At 54.4% G+C, this 19,191-nt stretch overlaps 1 protein-coding gene across 5 annotated transcripts in view; it reads left to right on the plus strand.

Annotated features, from left to right (window-relative positions):
- The window catches only part of TCN2 (transcobalamin 2), a 34,066-nt gene extending 18,895 nt beyond the window's left edge, over positions 1–15,171 (plus strand). For 2 of the 5 annotated variants that reach the window (XM_060028343.1, XM_060028344.1), the window contains 10 exons: positions 1,196–1,411; positions 1,713–1,922; positions 4,906–5,098; positions 5,835–5,992; positions 6,989–7,150; positions 8,384–8,556; positions 8,682–8,868; positions 9,700–9,871; positions 12,245–12,360; positions 14,490–15,128. In XM_060028343.1, coding sequence (XP_059884326.1) covers positions 1,859–1,922; positions 4,906–5,098; positions 5,835–5,992; positions 6,989–7,150; positions 8,384–8,556; positions 8,682–8,868; positions 9,700–9,871; positions 12,245–12,360; positions 14,490–14,551 — 1,287 coding nt within the window. In that variant the 5' untranslated portion in view covers positions 1,196–1,411; positions 1,713–1,858 and the 3' untranslated portion in view covers positions 14,552–15,128. Of the gene's footprint in view, positions 1–1,195; positions 1,412–1,712; positions 1,923–4,905; positions 5,099–5,834; positions 5,993–6,988; positions 7,151–8,383; positions 8,557–8,681; positions 8,869–9,699; positions 9,872–12,244; positions 12,361–14,489 lie in introns of those variants that run through there. The other 3 variants (XM_060028345.1, XM_069541318.1, XM_069541317.1) reach the window with 3 other exon arrangements.
- The last annotated feature ends 4,020 nt before the right edge of the window (positions 15,172–19,191 follow it).

Here is a 19,191-nt window from a genome sequence, read left to right on the forward strand (position 1 = left end):
GCAGCAAATTCCTGATAGTTTGTGATTGTAGGGGAAAAAAGAAATCCCGGTAAAAAAGTACAAGTAATAGTCACTCACACAGCATGGTTATCGGGACACTTTACAGTTGTTGTAACGTGACCTTGGGAGAAATAATGTTTCCTTTTTACATTGCAGCTGGCTTTGTCTGTGCCTGTCTGGACAGGCAAACTTTTACCTGCTCATTCCAAGCTAATCTTTACTTTCTCAGCTATAGACCCCCAAACAGAAGTCCTGAACCAAATGATTTAGTCGTTTTTCTTTTTCACTTCCCCTGACTGCATTACCTGAAACAGTCCAGTTCCACCCCCAATCAGTCACTCTGTTTCTGATAGCTATGGAAATGCACCTCGTCCCCACTGGTCACTGTGGTACATTCGAGTCCTCAGGGATCAGAGGTGACTCTCCCAAGGAAGCTGCTTCTCACCAGAGGCTGCTGTCCTGGAGGTGGCAGGAAACAGAATCATTGACACTGGCCACAGGCAGAGGGTTGGGGAGCGGGGCAGTCCCATCCCAAACCAAGGCAGCTCCATTGCCCACAAATTTCCAAGGCCCCCGTGGAAGTCTGAACCCAAGAATCTGCAGAAGTTGGGCCTCTAGCTGGCATCCCTCCTTCCCTGGAACTTCACCCTGATGGGCCATGCCCAGCCTCCTTGCACTAGACGATCTAATTTTATATTTATAAGGTACTTCCGTAAACAGATGCAGTCTCTATTTATTTATGTCTGTATTTATTGGCTTGTGATAAGTCAGGCACAAAACTGGATTATCTTGAAAGACTGAACTGTGGCAATTTGCCATAAAATGATTGCAGTAAAAATTTTATTTAGAAATGATTAGAGATGTTTTAAGGTCGTAACATCTTCACAAGTTGAGCTGGAAGGGAGCTTAATTAGAATGATCTTCTCTAACCCTTTCAGCTCACACAGGAGAAACTCTTTCAAACTCAGAGAGGTTAAGTCACCTGGCCAAGGTAACACAGCACCTCCAGAGCTAACTCTTGGACATAGATTCTCCTGTGGACCTAGGCAGGTGGGGGAATCCTTTGTTCTCTCTCCTCCTTGAAGAGAGTTTTTTTAGGTTACTTTCTTAGTCCTGACAAGTGGCCCTGCTAACCATGGCTTTGTGTCTCAGATGATTAAGTCTTGTTCATTAAATGGCTTTGTTTTGTCTCCAGGAGGCTCCCAGCTTTCTGGTCGGCTGAGAAAACTGGCCTGTCTGGTCCGGTTCGGCTGCACTCCACACACCCCCACCCCCACCCCACCGCCGGGCGGGCTGGCAGAGAACAGCTGACTCCAGCCGCTGCTCATGTGACCGTCGCAGCTCCCTGTCCTGCTCCCTGTCCCAGGCCAGAGTGGACACTTTCAGGGTCTCCTTCTGGGAGGGGTACCAGGTAGGCACCCCAGCCCTGCCCGTCCACCGCTGGAACAGCCAAGGGGATACAGGACAGGAGTGGTCGGACAGACTTGGGCAGATCAGAAGTCAGACCTCCTGTGCTGGTCCAGGGCTCTTTGGGCAGCAGGGACAGAATGTGGTTGGCTTCGCAATGTCGCACACCACCACTGCTTGCCCTCCCCCTCCCCCTGTCCCCGACCTCCAGGAAGGCCTGCTCTACCAGCCCTTCCTTCCTTTGTTCTTTGGCCTTCCTTTCCCCTCAGCTACAGACCTTTTCCCCTTTCTCTCTGCTGATTTAGCAGCGTGCGCCGGGCGTGGAGGGATTAATCAGTGACAGGAAGCTGCCTCTTTCGGAGCAGTGACTGCTGTGGTCAGGAGAGCCTCTGCCAGGCCAGCCCTAGGAATCTGTCCTGCTCCCCGCCTGCTGCTTACCCCTGCTCCTGCCATGGGGTGCCTTGGGGCCCTCCTCTTCCTGCTTGGGGGCCTGGGAGCTCTCGCCCAGATCTGCGGTGAGTACCTGGATCTACTCCGTGCCTCTTGCCTGCTGGGTCCTTAGGAGAGAGGACCGTCTTGTCGAAGCCCCTCATTATATAGCTGGAGAAACAGGCTCAGATGTGTGTGTGTGGCAGGGATGACTTAGCTGCCCCTCTGGGCTCCCACAGCAGTTTGGACTTAGCTGGACCTCAGTGTTGTAGCACATTTTATTGAGATGAATTGTATGTCTGACTCGCCGCCAGACAAGATCACTTCCATTAATTCAGTCATTTGTTCATTTATTCATTCAATACACATTGATTGAGGCTTCTCTTTGCCAGGCACCATGTTAGGCTTTGGGGAAAGAACAAAGAGCAAGACAGGTCTCCCCCCATCCCTCCTAGAGCTTCCATTCTAGTGAATGGGATGGTGGTCAAGAGGCAAGTCAGTGCTGTGTTGGGGGCTGTGATGAGTGCCAAAGGAAGCCCAAGGCCCGGAGGGGGTGGGGGAATGCCAATTCAGGGAGAAGGGGTGGGAAGGATTTCCAAGGACCAGGGAGTGATGCAGAAACTAAGACCCGAAAGAGGAAAAGGAGCTGGCAAGGAAAGGAGTGAGGGGCGGGCACCCCGGCAGAGGGAAAGCGAGCGTGTGGAGACCCTGGCAGGTCACGGTGGCGGCAAGGCGTTTGCTTTACGTTCCATACAGGGGCCTGCCTGCTCCGGTGCCCCTGGGAGTATCTCGGGAACTCTTGGGACCTGTCTGGGAGTTGGAGCGCACAGGCTCAGGGCTGCTTGTGCCCCGGAGCCCCACGGGAAGCAGAGGCAGGAAGGGAAGGTGGGCCGCCCGCCTCTCTTCATTCCTGGTCGTCCTCTGCCCACAGCATTTCGCTCTGCCTACACCAGCAGGGTCTCCTGTGACCCTTGCAGAAACCGAGAGGCAGGTTCAGTCGTGTGCAGGTGACTCATGAAGCAGTCAAGGGTTGAAGGGGCCAGGTGACCTGCCCAAGGCGCCCCAGCTTTCCAGGGCTTTGCTGGACTCAGTTCTCAGAACTCCAGGTCACGGTCTTCCCTAGGCACCAGGAGCCTCCCGCCCGGCGTGTTCCACAAGTGCCACCAGACCCCTCGGCCCTTGGCTCTTGGTTCCTGTCCAGGCAGTCCCCAGGGCAGACCCGGCACCCTCAGCGGGTATGAACCTTTCAACAGTTGGTCCATAGGCCTGACCCCAAAAGAGCCCTGGACTGGGTTCGGGGGTGCAGCCCACTGCTGCTGGGCCATTTAGTCACTCCCAGTCTCATTCACTCACTTATAAAATGGGCTAAGAATGCTCCCCTGCCTTCCTCCTTGGTGTGATGCAAGGATCCCACCACCTGCTTTACCAGGTTCAAGCCCTATGTGGCTGTGAAACTGACACAGAGCTGCACTAGTGCCCATGCAGGATGGGCTTCCGTGCTTCCTCTTGTCAAAGCCAGTCCTCAGCAGGCAGAGCTGGGCGGCCCTGTGAGCTGGAGGCCCTGAGGGGAGGGAGCTCGCCCAGGCTCACTTTTATTACCCTGGGTGAACCTTAGCAGCTCCTTCCTGCTAAGGAAGCTGAACTGTGTTTACCCACCTCTCTTTACAGCACCAGCTCCTCTTCCTATCCTGCTAATCCCAGGGCTGACTCACCCGCTGGAGGTCAGAGCCCAAGGTGGGGGCGGGGCTCCCTCTCCAGTTTGAAGAAAAGGGAGAGGAAAAGAGAACTGTGGAGGGAGAGATAAGGGGAGAGACAGGCTGAGAGATGGAGAGAATGAGATAGATCCAGAGAGAGAGAGAGATTCCTACAGAAATGGGGGCAGGCACACAGAAAAGCACTGAGAAAGAGAAAGGAAAAGAGAAACAGCCCCCTCCCCAGTTCCTTTGCTCCGTCCCCTGGGAGGGGCGACCTGCCCAGCAGCTGGAGCCCCACAGCAACTGGGAGGCAGTAAATGGGGAAAAGTCTAAAGTGGCTCCAAGGCCACCTACTCAGCTCAGGTTCCCTCCCTTCGGGAGGAAAGCGCCAGTCAGCTGGAGCTGGGAAACACCCCTAAGGGCTTCTGCTTCCCTCGTGGGTAAATCCCGAAGCACACAAGGATGATGGCTTTCTAACAATTCACCTCACAATCTCAGGTCCTTTTCACCTAAACTGAGGGGGCAGGGAAAGCGTTATTCTGAGATCTGCCCAGAGGAAGTTCACCAGGCAGCCCCAGTTAGCCAGTGGGCAGGCTGCAGTGTTTTTGTTTTTGTTTTTTTTTTAATTGGAATATAGTTGATTTACAGTGCTGTGTTAGTTCCAGGTATACAGCAAAGTGAATCAGTTATACATATATATCCACGTTTTTTGAAGATTCTTTCCCCATATAGGTCATTACAGAGTATTGAGTAGAGTTCCCTGTGCTATACAGTAGGTCCTTATTACTTATCTATTCTATATATAGTAGTGTGTATATGTCAATCCCAGTCTCCTAATTTATCCGCCCCCCTTCACCCCTGGTAACCGTAGGTTTGTTTTCTACATCTGTGACTCTATTTCTGTTTTAAAACTGGTTCTGTAACCTGTTCCCTGTGCGAGTTGAAGTTTTTGTAAATGGGTAGAACACTCCCACACTTTGGACTTCTGTTTCCTCTTTTGTGCAATGCGATGATGACAGTACCTACGTCACAGGGCTGGCCTGAGGACCGAGGGAGGTGGGGTGCAGTGCCTGCGGCACCCCACGCTGCTCGGCATCCAGTCTCTCTGTCACTCCTGATGGGCAGAGTGGCTGCCTGGCACCCGCTTCCTCTGCCCTGGGCCCACCAGCTCTCCCTGGCCCACTCCGGCCACTCTTTCAGGATACCGGCTTTTCCTGTTACCGCTGCCTCTTGTTACAGTCGGACTCCCGCATACGAGTAGGGTGTGTGCCAGGTGACAGTAAGGTGGGGATGTTTATTCCCTGGAGAAGACCCTGGTAAGGTGTCACTGGTGGCATGGCCCTGCGACCTCACTTGGCCTGTTCTCTTTCCTAAGAAATAACAGAGGTGGACAGCACGCTGGTGGAGAGGCTGGGCCAGCGCCTCTTGCCCTGGATGGACCGGCTCTCCCCGGAGCAGCTGAACCCCAGTATCTACGTGGGCCTGCGCCTCTCCAGCCTGCAGGCTGGGGCCAAGGAGGCCCACTACCTGCACAGCCTCAAGCTCAGCTACCAGCAGAGCCTCCTGAGGTCTGGCCATGCTCTCTCTCCTCTTTTCCCCATGGCGTGCTCCACATCCTAAGAGACAGGAGATCTGTGTTCCGGTTTGGGCCTGTCACTGCTTTGTTGGGAGACCTTAGGGCAACTTTCATCTGCTCTGGGCCTTTCTCCATCTGTGGAATGGGGTTGATCCGACTAGACTGGAGATGCCAATCTGGGGCCCTTGGGCGGCTACTGTACCCTCCGGTACCTGAGGCAGACATTACCAATCCATGGCCACACTCTTTCATACTGAGCCCAGCAGCAGTATTGGACTATCCGTGCTCCCTTTCCAGGGGCATTAAGAGGAAGCCTGTTCTGAGGTCCAGCACAGGAGTCTGAATGAGAGGTGAAGGGTCAGGACCACCATGGAGCATCTCCTGCTTGGACTCCCTCTTGAGAAGTGGATGCAGGGCAGGGAGAGGAAAGAAAGGGGAGAGTGTATGGGTGAAGTGTGACCAAAATGGTGGGGCAAACAGGTCATTTGGATGCAAGAGCCCTCAGAGTTTATCCTTGAGTTTAATTTCTCATCTTTATGAAATAAGCGTGACATACACAACTTACATAACTGACATCTGCTTTTGGCAGGTCTTGGAAACGTTCCAACTGCTAGGATTTTTTTCCGCTTTGTAGTGGTGGTGGGGGGGGCACTCCAAGCCAGGCTTACCAGGGTGGCACTTTCTCACTGAAGTGTTGTTAACTGGCGTTGTCCTATGTCTGCCTCCAGCAATGACAACAGTGACTCCGAGGCCAAGCCCTCCATGGGCCAGCTGGCCCTCTACCTGCTCGCTCTCCGGGCCAACTGCGAGTTTGTTAGAGGCCGCAAGGGGGACAGCCTGGTCTCACAGCTGAAGCGATTCCTGGAGGACGAGAAGGGGGCCATTGGTGAGGAGGCGAGGTCTGCCGGTGTGGGGGAGGGCACATCAGACAACATTGTCTGGTGAAACGTCTACATTAGAACTTCGGGTTTTCTCCCCAGGCCTCTTTCCTGCCCTCCATTCTGCCTGTCTCCATATCTGCTAGAGGCTTGGGCCTGTCCCGGTAGCCATTCTTGATCAAGCCTTTCCTGCATTCCACATACACTCTGTTGGCAAGCCCTGCTGCTCACCCACCAAGACTGGCCTGATTACCCACCCGTGGGACAGCTGCACAGCCTCCCTACTACTCACTCCTTACCTCTCTCCACTAACTTTCCTGCCTCCTACCTCAATCTGGCACACACAGAGCGAGCCTTTAAATATAAATCTGATCTTGTTAGCGCTGCTTAAATCCTCCGGCAGCTGCTGCCTGCTGTGGTCACAGCCCTCAGGCCCAGTCCTGCCCACCCACCCTCTGGCTCACCCACTCGCCCGCCCCTCCGTGGGCTCCGGCCACCCTGGCCTTCTCTCAGCTCACAAACCAGCATCTTGACATATGTTCCCTCTATCTGGAAGGTTTCCTTCCCCTTCTAGCTCACTCCTACTCCACCTTTACCTCTCTCCCGCCCTTTCTCCCCAGCATCCCTGACTCAGAGAATCCTTCCCCGACTCCCCAGCTACTCAAAGACCTCTGTTATTTGGCCACGTGGACCTCGGTCCACAGTTCAGTTATAATCACGATCTCGTGAGCGTGGGTTGTGTTATTTCCGGAGGCCCTGGCTGCACTGTGCCTGGCCTGTCATCACTGTTCATACCTCCAAGCACAGCGTCTGACACTTAGTGGGGTTTCAGCAAGTATGAGTCAAGGGAATGAAGGAAAGATGGATCCCACGACCCAAAGGACGGTGTCGGGAAGTACAGGCAATGGGTCCAGTGCTGGCTGTGCTGGTTGCTGGGAGGGGACAGAGAGGTCACTCCTCAAGCCCAGCATGACAGCCCCACCCTGTGGTTTTCTCCCTCCCAGGGCGTAATCACCAGGGCCACCCTCACACCAGCTACTACCAGTACGGCCTGGGCATCCTGGCCCTGTGTGTCCACCAGAAGCGGGTCCATGACAGCGTGGTGGGCAAGCTCCTGTATGCTGTGGAACACAAACAGCATCTCCAGCAGGGCCACCTCCCTGTGGGTGAGTGGGCCAGACCCTGAAGGCCAGGCTGGCACTCCTCCAGCCCCCGGCCCCAAATGAAGGCCTCCACCTCTGGTCCCATGCTCACCTTTCCTTGGGACCCCTCCTATCGAGTCCACTAGGAGCGCAATGGTGAGGGTTTGTTGTGGTGCAAGGGCTGCGAGCCAGCGCTGGGGCTGGACTGGCTTCCTGACCCCATCCTCCATCACATACTTACTGTAGGTCACCCTGGACAGATCAGCTGGCCTTTCTGGCTCAGCTTCTCTGATAAAATAACACCCCAGCAGCATCTCAGTAAAAGATGCTTTACATGTAAAGGGCATAGCATGGTGCTCAGCATGGAGAAAGTCCTGGATACACAGCTATGATGTTCTCATCAAATGAGCTGAGAGGCCTGAGGCCTGGATACTGGATCTGCTTCCTCACTGTGTGACCTTGGGTTTCCAGTGCCCTTTCTTGTCATCATGATTGCAAGGTCTCTTCTAGGCCTGGCTGTGTTCTGTGAGTGTGTGTGCCTCGCATAGGGCGGGGTAGGATGGAGTAGGTTGGAGGTGGGGAGGGTAGGTACCCAGAGAGAAGAAGGCAGCAGGGCCCCTGCCAGCAGAGAGCTTGTTCTGCCTCAGAGGCTTATAGAAAACCCACCGTGGACACATTAAATCATCCCAGGGTAGGGAGCTTAAAACCCCCCAGGGCCCAAGCAGCTCCCTGGACCTAATAAACCAGACCACCTGGGGGTGGACCCAGGCACCTGCTCCTTTAATAATCTCCTGGTGAGGAATTCACTGGCAGTCCAGTGGTTGGGACTCTGTGCTTTCACTGCCGAGGGCCCAGGTTTGAGCCCTGGTTGGAGAAGTAAGATCCCGCAAGCTGTGTAGCACGGCCAGAAAAAAAAGAAAAAAAAAAAAAAGAAAAATCAAACAAACTCCCCTGGTGATTCTAAAGTGCAGGCAGGTTTGGGAACAAGTGTGTAGGCTAAAGTCCTCTTGGCCCTCCCTCCTCCAGTCTCTCTCCCCAACCTCTAACCCCCAGGCAGCAGACAGGGATACGGTGACCACCCATCCCAGTTTGCCATCCTGGAAACTGGGAAGACTAGGTTGTTGGTCCCCCTAGCTGGTGGAAACTTTCTGAAATGCTGCTCTGACCATATTGTCCCCCTACCTCCAGCCCTCCTGTGGCTGCCCATTGCCCCAAGGTCCTGCCCGGGCTGACCCCACTTGGCTCTGTCCCTTGCAGACACACTGGCCATGGCGGGCTTGGCCTTCTCCTGTCTGAAGCTATCCAACCTCAACCGCAATCTGAGAAACCGGAGCACTGTGGCCCTCGGGAGAGTGCAAGAGAAGATCCTAAAGGCCCAGACCCCAGAGGGCCACTTTGGGAATGTCTACAGCACCCCTCTGGCACTGCAGGTGGGAAGGAGACTCTGGGCTGGGCTCCACCCTGGTGGCTGGTGGGAGGTGGACTGGTGGAATGCTGGAAGAACTGGCCCCTCCCCGCTGGCTGACCCACCTCCTCTTCCCCATTCCATCACCAGTTTCTGATGGCCTCCCTTAGGCCCACGGTGGAGCTGGGCACAGCATGCCTCAAGGCCAAGGCTGCTCTGTTGGCCAGCCTACAGCACAAGGCCTTCCAGAACCCTCTTATGATTTCTCAGCTGCTGCCCATCCTGAACCAGAAGAGCTATGTGGATCTCATCTCTCCAGACTGTGAGGCACCAAGAGGTAGCCGGGCCTTTCATAGAAGCCCTGCTCTTTTCAATCTGCAATGAGGTCTGCCTGTCCCAGGAAGGGAACTTGCTCCATCTTGATTTGCTGAGTCAACAGGGGTTTGCAGGTGTGCATGGGACACACAGGCAGCTAGAATGCAGTCACAGATGCTAGAAGCTCACAGTGTGGGGAGGGAGATATCAAATGGTGAGCTCTGGGCAGGCCATGAATCTCCAGCCCCTTGTGTGATACCCAGTACAGAAGTGTTCGAATGAATGAATGGCGAGAGACACATTTCTGTTAGCTCTGATACATCATAATGAGTCCCAGTTAGCTGCTTGAATCAGAGCTTCATCTGGGAGAGGGACTGGGGTGGGTGGGTGAGATTTGCCAGTGGAGAAGAGGGGAGGAAAGGCAGAGCAGGGAGGGGGCAGCAAGGGCAAAGGCTCAGAGGTGTACAAGACTGGAGTTGGGGGGAAGGGTCTCACTAAAGAGTGGGGTTTGAGAGAGTGAGCTGGAGTGGCAGGCAGGAGGGTGAAAAGGAGGGGAGGCCCTCAGAGGTAACATGTATGTTCTAGAAATAACCCTGGGTGGGGGGTGCTTGTGGCAGAGAGGTGGGAGGGGGGTACTAGAGGCAGAAAAACCAGTGAGGGGCCTGACCTTGGGTGGCGAGGGTGGTGGGAGCTGAGAGACGGGAGGCTGGGAAGGCAGCCAGATGGTGGTGGTGTTGACCGGAATGGGACCGAGGGGAAGGAGGAGGTCTAGTGTCTTCCAGGGAAGAAAGGAGGACTAAGGCCTTGCCCCCTGCCCTCAGATCAGCTGCCCCTTCCCCTCTCCCTGGCACAGTCCTGTTGGAACCAGCTACGGAGACCCCTTCACAGACCCAAGTCCCAGAGTTCATCCATGTCACGCTGAAGGTCTCCAGCACCTTTCTTTCGTACAGACACTCCGTCTCTGTCCCTGTCAGCTCCTCTTTGGAAGATGTCCTGAAGAAGGCCCAGGAGCACAGCAGATTCACGTGAGACTGCCCCCCCACCCCCCGCATCTCCCAGCCCTCACCCGACTCGACCCCACATCCCCAAAATGGGACGTGGATGGGGCAAGGGATGAAGAGAGGGTTCCCTTGGGAAAGGCCCGGGCTCTCTTCCACCTTCTCCGCTGCCGACTCACCCACGCTGTGGCGGAAACAGGCATCATGATTAGGAGAGCAGGCTCCCGAGGCAAACCCTCCACATCTGGAATCCCAGCTCCGCCTCTGTCCAGCTAGGGACCAGGCCAGTTATTTTCCTGCAGCTCATGAGGATGGCAGTTGTGCTCCCCGCATCCACCAGAGACCATGCAGGAGTCCAGGAATTAGTGCGCAGAGAGGACATGGTACATGCTTTTTGTGTGCAGGGTCCCGCACTTAGAAGTCCTTGATACATGTTAGCTTTCAGAAGAATAAGAATTTTTATTATCAAACGATCTTGGTCTAATCCCTGTGATTATTTAATTACCTGGGCAACAAGCCCTCTGCAGAATGTGGAGGTGGGACAACAGCCTTAAACTTGCTTCTCACCCTGAGATTTGACAGATCTGAGGACAAGCATTTCCAGAGCACTGCTCTGTGCAGCTGTGTGTCTGTGCCTAAATAAGATGGGAGGGATCACCAATGGGGATCTGGCCCAGAGAATGAGTACCTTCCACCAGACCCCACTAGACCCCAGACTTCTCTTTTAGAAAAATGTGCCTCAGTTTGAGAGGGTCCCAATTTCCGTTCCCAACTGGAGCCCCCAAAGGACAGCATCCTGCTGCCAGGGAGGACCCACAGCTGGCACCTTGGGGTCATCTGGGGCAGGGAATTTCAGGCCAGAGATATGCAAAAACCCCTATAAAGGCTGAAAATTCTCCCAGACCCCAGGTTATTTCTGTAATAATATGACTTAGATGTGTACTGATGTTTACTATTTAAAGTCCTTTCTCTTTTGGCTCTTAGACGGCTATAAATCCTAAATAGCTTTGCAAATTAAGTACAAAGAAAACTGTGAAACCAATAACATTCAAATAGGGACTGTCTGCTGAGGAGCAGGTGTACACACCAGTGCCAGTGAGCCCGACGTGCTCAGCACTTTCTTGGGTTTGAGCTGCCGTCAGGCGGAGTTTGCACAGGCAGCTGCAGCTTGTACACTCTTCCCTGGCCCCGAACATGCCACTTATTACCAAGCCGACCTCAGTCCTCTGGGGGCCACACACCCTTGGGCACCCTTGGGAGGCCTTAGTCCGGCAGGCCCTGGGATTACCTAGAACCTGCTGGTATTCGTGTTTGGATATTGTCATCAAAATGGAAAAAAATTTGAACTTAACATTTTTATTCAGAACTCCAGGACCTCTGAGAAAACGTCAGGGATACCAATCTGAGAAATAATTCTCTTGGTGGTGGAGGGGGTGTGGAGGCACATTTGAGGCATGTAAGTGCACAGCAGAGAAAGCTGGATTCTAGAAGGAGGAGAGAGGAAAAGAGAGAGAGACGGAGAGAAAGACAGAAAGAGAAGAGAGAGAAACGGAGAGAGGCTGGTCCAGAGCGGTTCTCCGGGCAGCCATGTGGCCCCGCACTTAAGGGAGGACTGGGGACGGGCTGCTCCCTAAAACCTTCCCTTTGACCAGGTCACCCTGAGGGTATTTCTGTTTCTTAAAACTACGAAAACCCTCCCTCTCTAAGAACAACACCATTGATAAGGAGACAGGAAGGACAGGGCCACAGTGTTTTAAGAGGATCCCTTTGGGGACTTCCCTGGCGGTCCAGTAGTTCAGACTCCAGGCTTCCACTGCAGGGGGTGCAGGTTTGATCCCTGGTCCGGGAACTAGGATCCGGGATCCCTTTGTGTTTGTGGCAGTGGCGTCAGGGAGGGGTGGCGTGAAGAAGGAGTCTCTTGGTTGCAAAAGCCAGGAATCTAATCCAAGCCTCTCTGGTAGTGGGGAGCATGGGGTGTGTACAGTCGGAGAGAAGACTGAGCAACCCAGCCATAAGGATGGGGGTGCCCCTGAGCCACAGAAACTTACGGAACCAGAGACCCAGAGCCACCACTGGGCGTCTCTGCCTCTGTCTTGCCTGTTCCTGCTTCTTTCTCACGCTGGCCTCCCTGTCTCTCGTGGGCCGTTGTCAGCTTCTGATTCCCACCCCCTGCAATGTCAGCCCCCAGAGGGGATGCAGTCCCCCGAGTGGGCGGTGTCCTTCGGGCTGGAGAGGAGGCGTGGAGGAGAGACCCATGGTGAGGTGGCCCAGGAAGGGTTTGGCTAGCGCTGCCCTGAGAGCGAGGGCAGGACTTGCCTTGTGTGGGTGGTTCTACTTCTGCCCTTGGGTCGAGGGGAGCAAAAGTCACCTTTCCTCCCTCTTTGCCTGTCGCTTTGGTAGGTATGGAACACAGGCCTCCTTGTCAGGCCCCTACCTGACCTCTGTGATGGGGAACAAAGCTGGGGAACGTGAGTTCTGGCAACTCCTCCGAGCCCCCGACACCCCCCTGCTGCAAGGTGAGTCTGGTGGCCAGCCCCCTCTGGACGTGTCCCCCAGCCCAGCCCTGTCCCAGCACTGAGGCTTTGTCGACTCACGCCAGCTTTCCCCTGAACCTTCCTGGGCCTCAGCCTCAGATAACCACTGATGCTCAAGTTTGCATATAATATATTTAACTGTATTCTGAAGAATTTTTATATACGTTATTGTGGCAACTCTAGGAAAGCAGATAGGCAAAAAATAAGAAAATTAAAATTGCTCGTAATCCACTACCCAGAAATAACTTCTTTTAACTTTTGGTGTATTTTCTTCCAGATAATTCTTAAAATATGTACGTTTGTTTTTTCATAGAAATGAAGCCATACTCTATAGCAGTGCTCTCTGATAGAAATAAAATGTGAGCCACATGTGTAACTCTAAATTCTGAAGTTGGTGAAAGTAACATTAATAATATATCTTATTTAGTCCAATACATCCAAAATATAATTCCAAGATGTGATCAATGCAAAATTATTAATGACATATTTTGCATGCCTGGTTTTTGTACTTTTCAAGTGCTCAGTAGCCACATGTGGCTGATGGCTGGCATATCGAATGGCACAGCTCTATATACTGTTTTGCAATTTATTTTTTTCAGCTGTAACATATTGTAGCCATCTTTCTATGTTGGTATATGTAGGTCTTCCCCTTTCTTTGTAATAGCCACATAGGATATCTCATTCAGCAGGGTGCTTTGGGCTGCAAGTAACAGAAATGTAATACAAACTAGTTTCCACGACATCCATTGGCTCATCCATTGGCTCATGTGACCAGATTCCAGTGGGAGCAAGGACTTCAGCCTCAGCCCCACATCCCTGTGACTCTCCTCCTCTCTTTGCTGGCTTCCTACCTCCAGAGAGGCTACTCTGTGTCTTCCTGGGGCTGCTCCCTTTTATGACTTGGGAAACTTGTCTCTGAAACCCCCAGCAAATGTCTCCTGGCATCCTGAAGGCGGACTTGGGACACAGGCGCGTTCCTGGACCCATCCCTGTTGCTAGGAGATGGCCCAGATTCTGCGCCCATCATTGGCTAGAGAGAAGGGACCATGGCAAGACTGGCTTAGGCCAATTAGGGCCCAGCCCTGGCGTGGAGTGGGATGAGTGGACCACAGCTTATCAACTCCTGCTGGACCTCTAGGGTGTCTCCAGTTTTAACTCTTATGCCCCAAGCTGTCATAAGCATCCCTGAGCCCAGTTACCAGACAGACTCTTAAGGGTCATCTGTCCCCACTCCTGCTACCTGAAACTTCTAGTGGGCATTTGCCATGGGCCGGGCATTGGGCCAATTGCTTTACAGAAGGTGGGACTTGCTGAGGGAGCCCAGTAAAAAGCATTCTCTTTTCCTGCCTGGCTTCTGGACAAATGGAGAAATAAAACCAAGAGGTGACAGATGGAGAGACCAGATCTGGCCTCTATTACTGAGAAAGACTGGACAGAGGAGGTAGCCGAGGGGGAGAGCCCAATGGACTCGGCCATGAGGCAGACATGGATGGTCGTGTCCTCTACCTACCCCCTTCGACTCCCACTCCAGCAGGAAGCCCACTCCCATGGGTAAAAAGGAGGGCCCGGTTGTTGATATCACTATTATCCTCATTTTAGAAATGGGAACACCAGCACTCAGGTTAAATAACCTGCCCAGAGTCACACCCCTAGTGAGTGCAGAGCTGGGGCTTGACCAAGGTGTCGTGCTGGAGCCTGGATTGTCCCTAGTGAGCAAAGGCTCACTTCACTCATGGTCCCCAGACCACACCGAGCAGGTCCCTCTTCCTGATGGCCCTTTGGGGGACTATAAAGACAGTGACCCTGCTGGTCAGGTGTTGTCAGGGTCTCTGGTTCTTTTGGCCCCATGTTGGTTTTCCGGCGTGCTGTCCCATACCCTCCCACACCCTCTGGGGGTCCCCCACTGCAAAATGAGCCTGTGGGTCTCAGCGACCCTGAGGTCACAACTGAGTTCAGAGTCTCCAGACTGGCTCTGGACAGGCCCCCAGTCTCCCTCCACCAAGCCCTGAGCCCATCTTACAGACCGTGGCCTCAGGGCAGGGGTCCAGAAGGTGAGGTTGGTGGGGGGAACACTCCGCCCTGTTAACTCCCAGCCCACAATATTTCTGCAGGTATTGCTGACTACAGACCCAGGGATGGAGAAACCATCGAGCTGAGGCTGGTTGGCTGGTAGACCCCAGGCTCACCACCCCAGCTGCCTCCCACACTTCCTGGGCTTCTGCCCTCCCTCCAGACATCCCTGTAACAGGCACACGCCTGACCCTGCTGCCTCCTCTTGTGCACTTGTCCCCGGATCGCCACAGCCACCACCCCTGCGGGGGTCCTAAACTACCACCCACCCTGGAGCAGGGAGCCCAGCACCTTCCGCAGCAGGTCTGTCTGCCCAAGTCTGGCCCCACCTGGCCCCGCAGGTGTCCCATGAAGGCCACTCATAGGCTGGAGGGCGTGAGCATCTGACTCCTTGGCAGGAGGAGGCCACCGGCCACTGGCGTTGTGAGTACCGCTTGCTCTGGGATGGGGGTCCCGCAAGGAGAGCTCTGTGGCCCTGACCCTAGCTTTCCACTCTTTACTCCATCGGGGCTGCTGCCCCAGAGCCGACTGCGGCATAGCAGCTGGCGAGGGCTCTGCGGGGCTGCTGTCAGCCCACTTCCAAAATGATTAAAGAATTGATTGTGCACATGCCCCAGGGTCCTGATGTCTCATGCTTGGAGCCAGTGCGGGGGCTGGGAGCAGAGAAGGAGGAGAGAGGCCCGTGGGGAGCAGAGGAGGGGGGTAAGCATTCTCCTGGGTACAGGTGAGGGGTGCACAGGAACGGTGCTGGCGGTGGTGACGCTGATTACTGTTCAGGGAGTGTGTACTTGCTGGACGCTCTCTTGCACAACTCTGAGGTTGTTGATGTTTCTGTTTTCCTCTCTGCTTTACAGAGGGAGAGTGTCTGGTGGGGGGAGCGTGGCTTAGGAGACGACAGACCTGGCCTGGGGAGGCCTCCTGGTTCCTCCACTCAAACACTGAAAATCAGGGGCTTTCATGATTGTGTCGACTTAAAAAAACAAACAAAAAAAAGCATAACATGAGAGTAGCGAGTTAAGTTTTCTTTGGGGCAAAATGAGGACTATAGCCCAGGAGACAGCATTTCAGATAGCTCTGAGAAACTGCTCTGAAGAGGTAGGGGAAGGGTCAGCACTATATATGATCTTAGCGAAGGGGGTACATGTGGTCAAACACACATTTGGGCAGAGATCTGCTGCTCGTCTCGTGAAGGTTACTGCTAGTCACCATTACTGCTAGGCTCCATTAATGATTTTAGTCCTTTTCTAGATAAGAGAAGATGCAAGAATTGGGCTCATAAAATCTTCTCCTAAAAATATCTGCCTGTTCTGCCTGTTTTTCCCAGAGGACAGAGTGCCTCATTCCTGATCTCCACCCTGAACTCCTTTCAGGGTGTGTCGAAGGTCAGCGGCTACAGGAGCTAGTGACCTAATCCTCCTAGAGGCAGATGGCGGTTGACAAGTTTTAGTTGGCAAGTGTTAGGATTACATGGCAGAGTCCAAATGCAACTGGAGGCCCAGGACCCTAGAGCTTTTCCCTAAGGCACAGTCAGGCGCCACCCCAGGCCTCAGCGGCCAGTGGGGTGGGGACCCTGCCTCTCTGTGGGAGGGCCTGGGCTCTGGGCTGCCCTCTGGGAAGTAGGGTTCAGGCCAGGCAGGCACCCCACAAGCCCCACCCCACCGAGGTTAGGAAAGGGGTCTGCCCTTGGAGGGGCCTTCTGGCAGCATGTCAGGTTTCAGAGTGACTCTCACAGGGCCGTCCACGCCATGGATTAAACATGTGCTTCTTCCTCCGATATTTAGGGTCTGGGCAAGTAGGGGAAGTAAGCGATTTAAAAAGTGCTTTACAGGGCTTCCCTGGTGGCGTAGTGGTTGAGAGTCCGCCTGCCGATGCAGGGGACACGGGTTTGTGCCCCGGTCCGGGAAGATCCCACATGCCACGGAGCGGCTGGGCCCATGAGCCATGGCCGCTGAGCCTGCACGTCTGGAGCCTGTGCTCTGCAACGGGAGAGGCCACAACAGTGAGAGGCCCACGTAACGCAAAAAAAAAAAAAAAAGTGCTTTACAGACATCCAAGTACCTAAAAGCCAAATGAAAAAGCCGCCTGTTTTTTTTTTTTTTTTTTTCGGTATGCGGGCCTCTCACTGCTGTGGCCTCTCCCGTTGTGGAGCACAGGCTCTGGACACGCAGGCTCAGCGGCCATGGCTCACGGGCCCAGCCACTCCGCGGTATGTGGGATCTTCCAGGACCGGGGTGCGAACCCGTGTCCCCTGCATCGGCAGGCGGACTCTCAACCACTGCGCCACCAGGGAAGCCCGCCGCCTCCGTTTTGAAGGTGAGATGTCTGCTCAGATCCCCAGAGTGCTTGTTCGCCTGTCCTTTCTTAATCTCGGCCAAGGGCACTTTAGAGAGGATTCAGGACCTGCCCTGGGACCCTCTCCTCATAGAAGGGTGGAGGCTCAGAGAGACCTGCAGCTTCCCTCAGGTCACACAGCCTGTGGGTGTCAGAGCCAAGGTCCCTACCCATTGACCCCAGCCCTTTCCCCTGCACCGCCTTGCTGCCTCCTCACCTCCTGAGGAAGCCAGGGCCCTCCCATATAGGGGAGGCCAGCTGTGGCAGGTCCCAGGCCAGGCTAGGGGGAGGGTGGACTTAACTGAAGGGAGCACCCCTGCACTGGGCTTTCAGCGTCCATGGTCTGGATGTGAGCCTCCCTCTGAAGGAACTGTCTTAGTCGGGGTGTGTTTGGCTCTGAGCAACAGGGAGCTACTGAATCCTGCTCAAATCAAAGGATATTTGCTGATGGACTTCCCTGGTGGTACAGTGGTTAGGACTCCATGCTTCCACTGCAGGGGGCATGGGTTTGATCCCTGGTCAGGGAACTAAGATCCCACATGCTGCTCGGGGTGGCAAAAAAATAAAAAATAAAAAATAAAAAAGGATATTTGCTGAAAAGACTCAGCGCACCAATTTAAGGGCAGCCAAGGGCAGTAGGGAAATGGAAGTTGGGGCTCAGGGCTCCATCCCTCCACTACCCTCAGGCTCTCTCCTCTCCGTGTCCTCCCCCTCTGTCAGCTTCCTCTGAACGTGGCCCCAGCAGTGACTCTGCTGACTTCCAGTTTAATTCCCCAGGCCCTCTTATCTTCTTAGCCTGTGTCCCAAAGCCTGGAGAGGGGTCTGACCGGCACAGCCCGCTTCTGGGCCCTGGGTCATGTGTCTAGTCTGGCTCCATCAGCAGGGACCCCGAGAAGGGGCATGGGTGGGAGGACAGTCATGTCCACAGTAAGAGTTTGACAAGCAGCGGCCACTCTGGAATGGGGGCCCAGGTTTGCGTCTGGCCTGCATTTAGAGCTGTGTGACTCCAGACAAGCCCCGTCCCCTCGTGCAGCCTGTTCCTAACTCACATCTGTGGGGTGGCGCCTTGGTTTACATTCATGCCTGTGAGCTCATCATAGATCACAGGTGGGGAGACTGAGGCCCCGCAGTGAAGTGACTAGTCTAGAGACATGCAGCGACAAGAGAAGAGACCCATCCCAAGCCTCTGCAGCTCAGTTGCTGGAAATGGGTTCTTCTTCCCTCCTGGTGCCTCTCAGGGTCCCGCCCCGAATCACCTGCTTCCCGCAGCAGCGGTGGGGGCCGGCAGGTGAAGGGCAGCACTCAGACCGGAGGGATATGAGAGCCTGTGGGCAGGGGCAGGCTGCTCGGGGCTGCTCTGGGCATTCAGGTGGACCCCAACGGGTGTGAAGGAGCCCCTGCTGCCCTGCCCTCTGTGAAGCTGGGTGCCCACCCCCACCATTCTCCCACAAGGGAACATCCTATGGAGAGTCTTGCTGCCTGCAGGTCAAGGCAGGTTAAAAACTGGGGCTCGGGAGCCAGGTAGATGTGGTCTGAATCCCCCACCACCACTCAAGCTGCACGATCCCTGCTTTGGGCTCTGCCCTCAGCCTCCCCCTCGCCCCCGCTCCCCCACAAGGGTGTACAGCGCTCTCCCTCCCACCAAGGCCAACACAGGCCTCATCTTGGTTAATCCTCATTCCTCATAGCTCACCCCTCACCAGGCCGGGCAGGTGGGAGTGCTTTTTGGCAGTCTTGGAGGAAGTGTAGACACTGCCTACCACTCCACAGTAGCTCAGCTCTTAGAAGATTGGGGGGTGTTTACTATTTTTTAATTCATTGCTGTTTTTTTAATTAAAGGAAGCTTAACTGGAAAACTGACAAAATCTCAAAAAGAATCTAACCCTTAGGGGCCCTGATTCCTCCTCTTCAGGAAATGTGGGGCTAGGGGGGCTTCCCCCTTGGCTGGCTCAGTTTCCCTCCCACAACCACTCCTGGAAAAACGCCATCTAAATACCTGCATATTTTGGTCTTTCACCTGGAAATCTCCTGCCCTACAGTTTGGACTATTCAGCAGTGATTTGCAGGCTTATGCGGGTGTCAGAATCACCAGAGGCAAATGAAAAAAATTCACATCCCTGGGCCCACCAGAGGGTATCTGAATTCAGCAGGTCTGAAACAGTAGTGAGGCTGGGGAATTTTAATCCCAGTCCAAGGATTGTGATGGGGATTAGGGGACACTTGCAGCCATTCTGTGTTCTGACCACCAGAGGGCGCCGTGGACCGAGATGAGCGGTCTCCCTTTGCGGTCTTGTTCCTCCAGACAGGTTGCTGGTTCCTCCATCAAGGACTTGCTGGTCAGACGACAGGCTAGGGGTGAACCGTGTCCCAGTGGGAAGGAGCTTCCATAGAGAAGGAAGCTGGACGTCAGGA

Source organism: Delphinus delphis, chromosome 13 (genome assembly GCF_949987515.2).
Source record: "Delphinus delphis chromosome 13, mDelDel1.2, whole genome shotgun sequence".
NCBI classification, from domain to species: domain Eukaryota; kingdom Metazoa; phylum Chordata; class Mammalia; order Artiodactyla; family Delphinidae; genus Delphinus; species Delphinus delphis.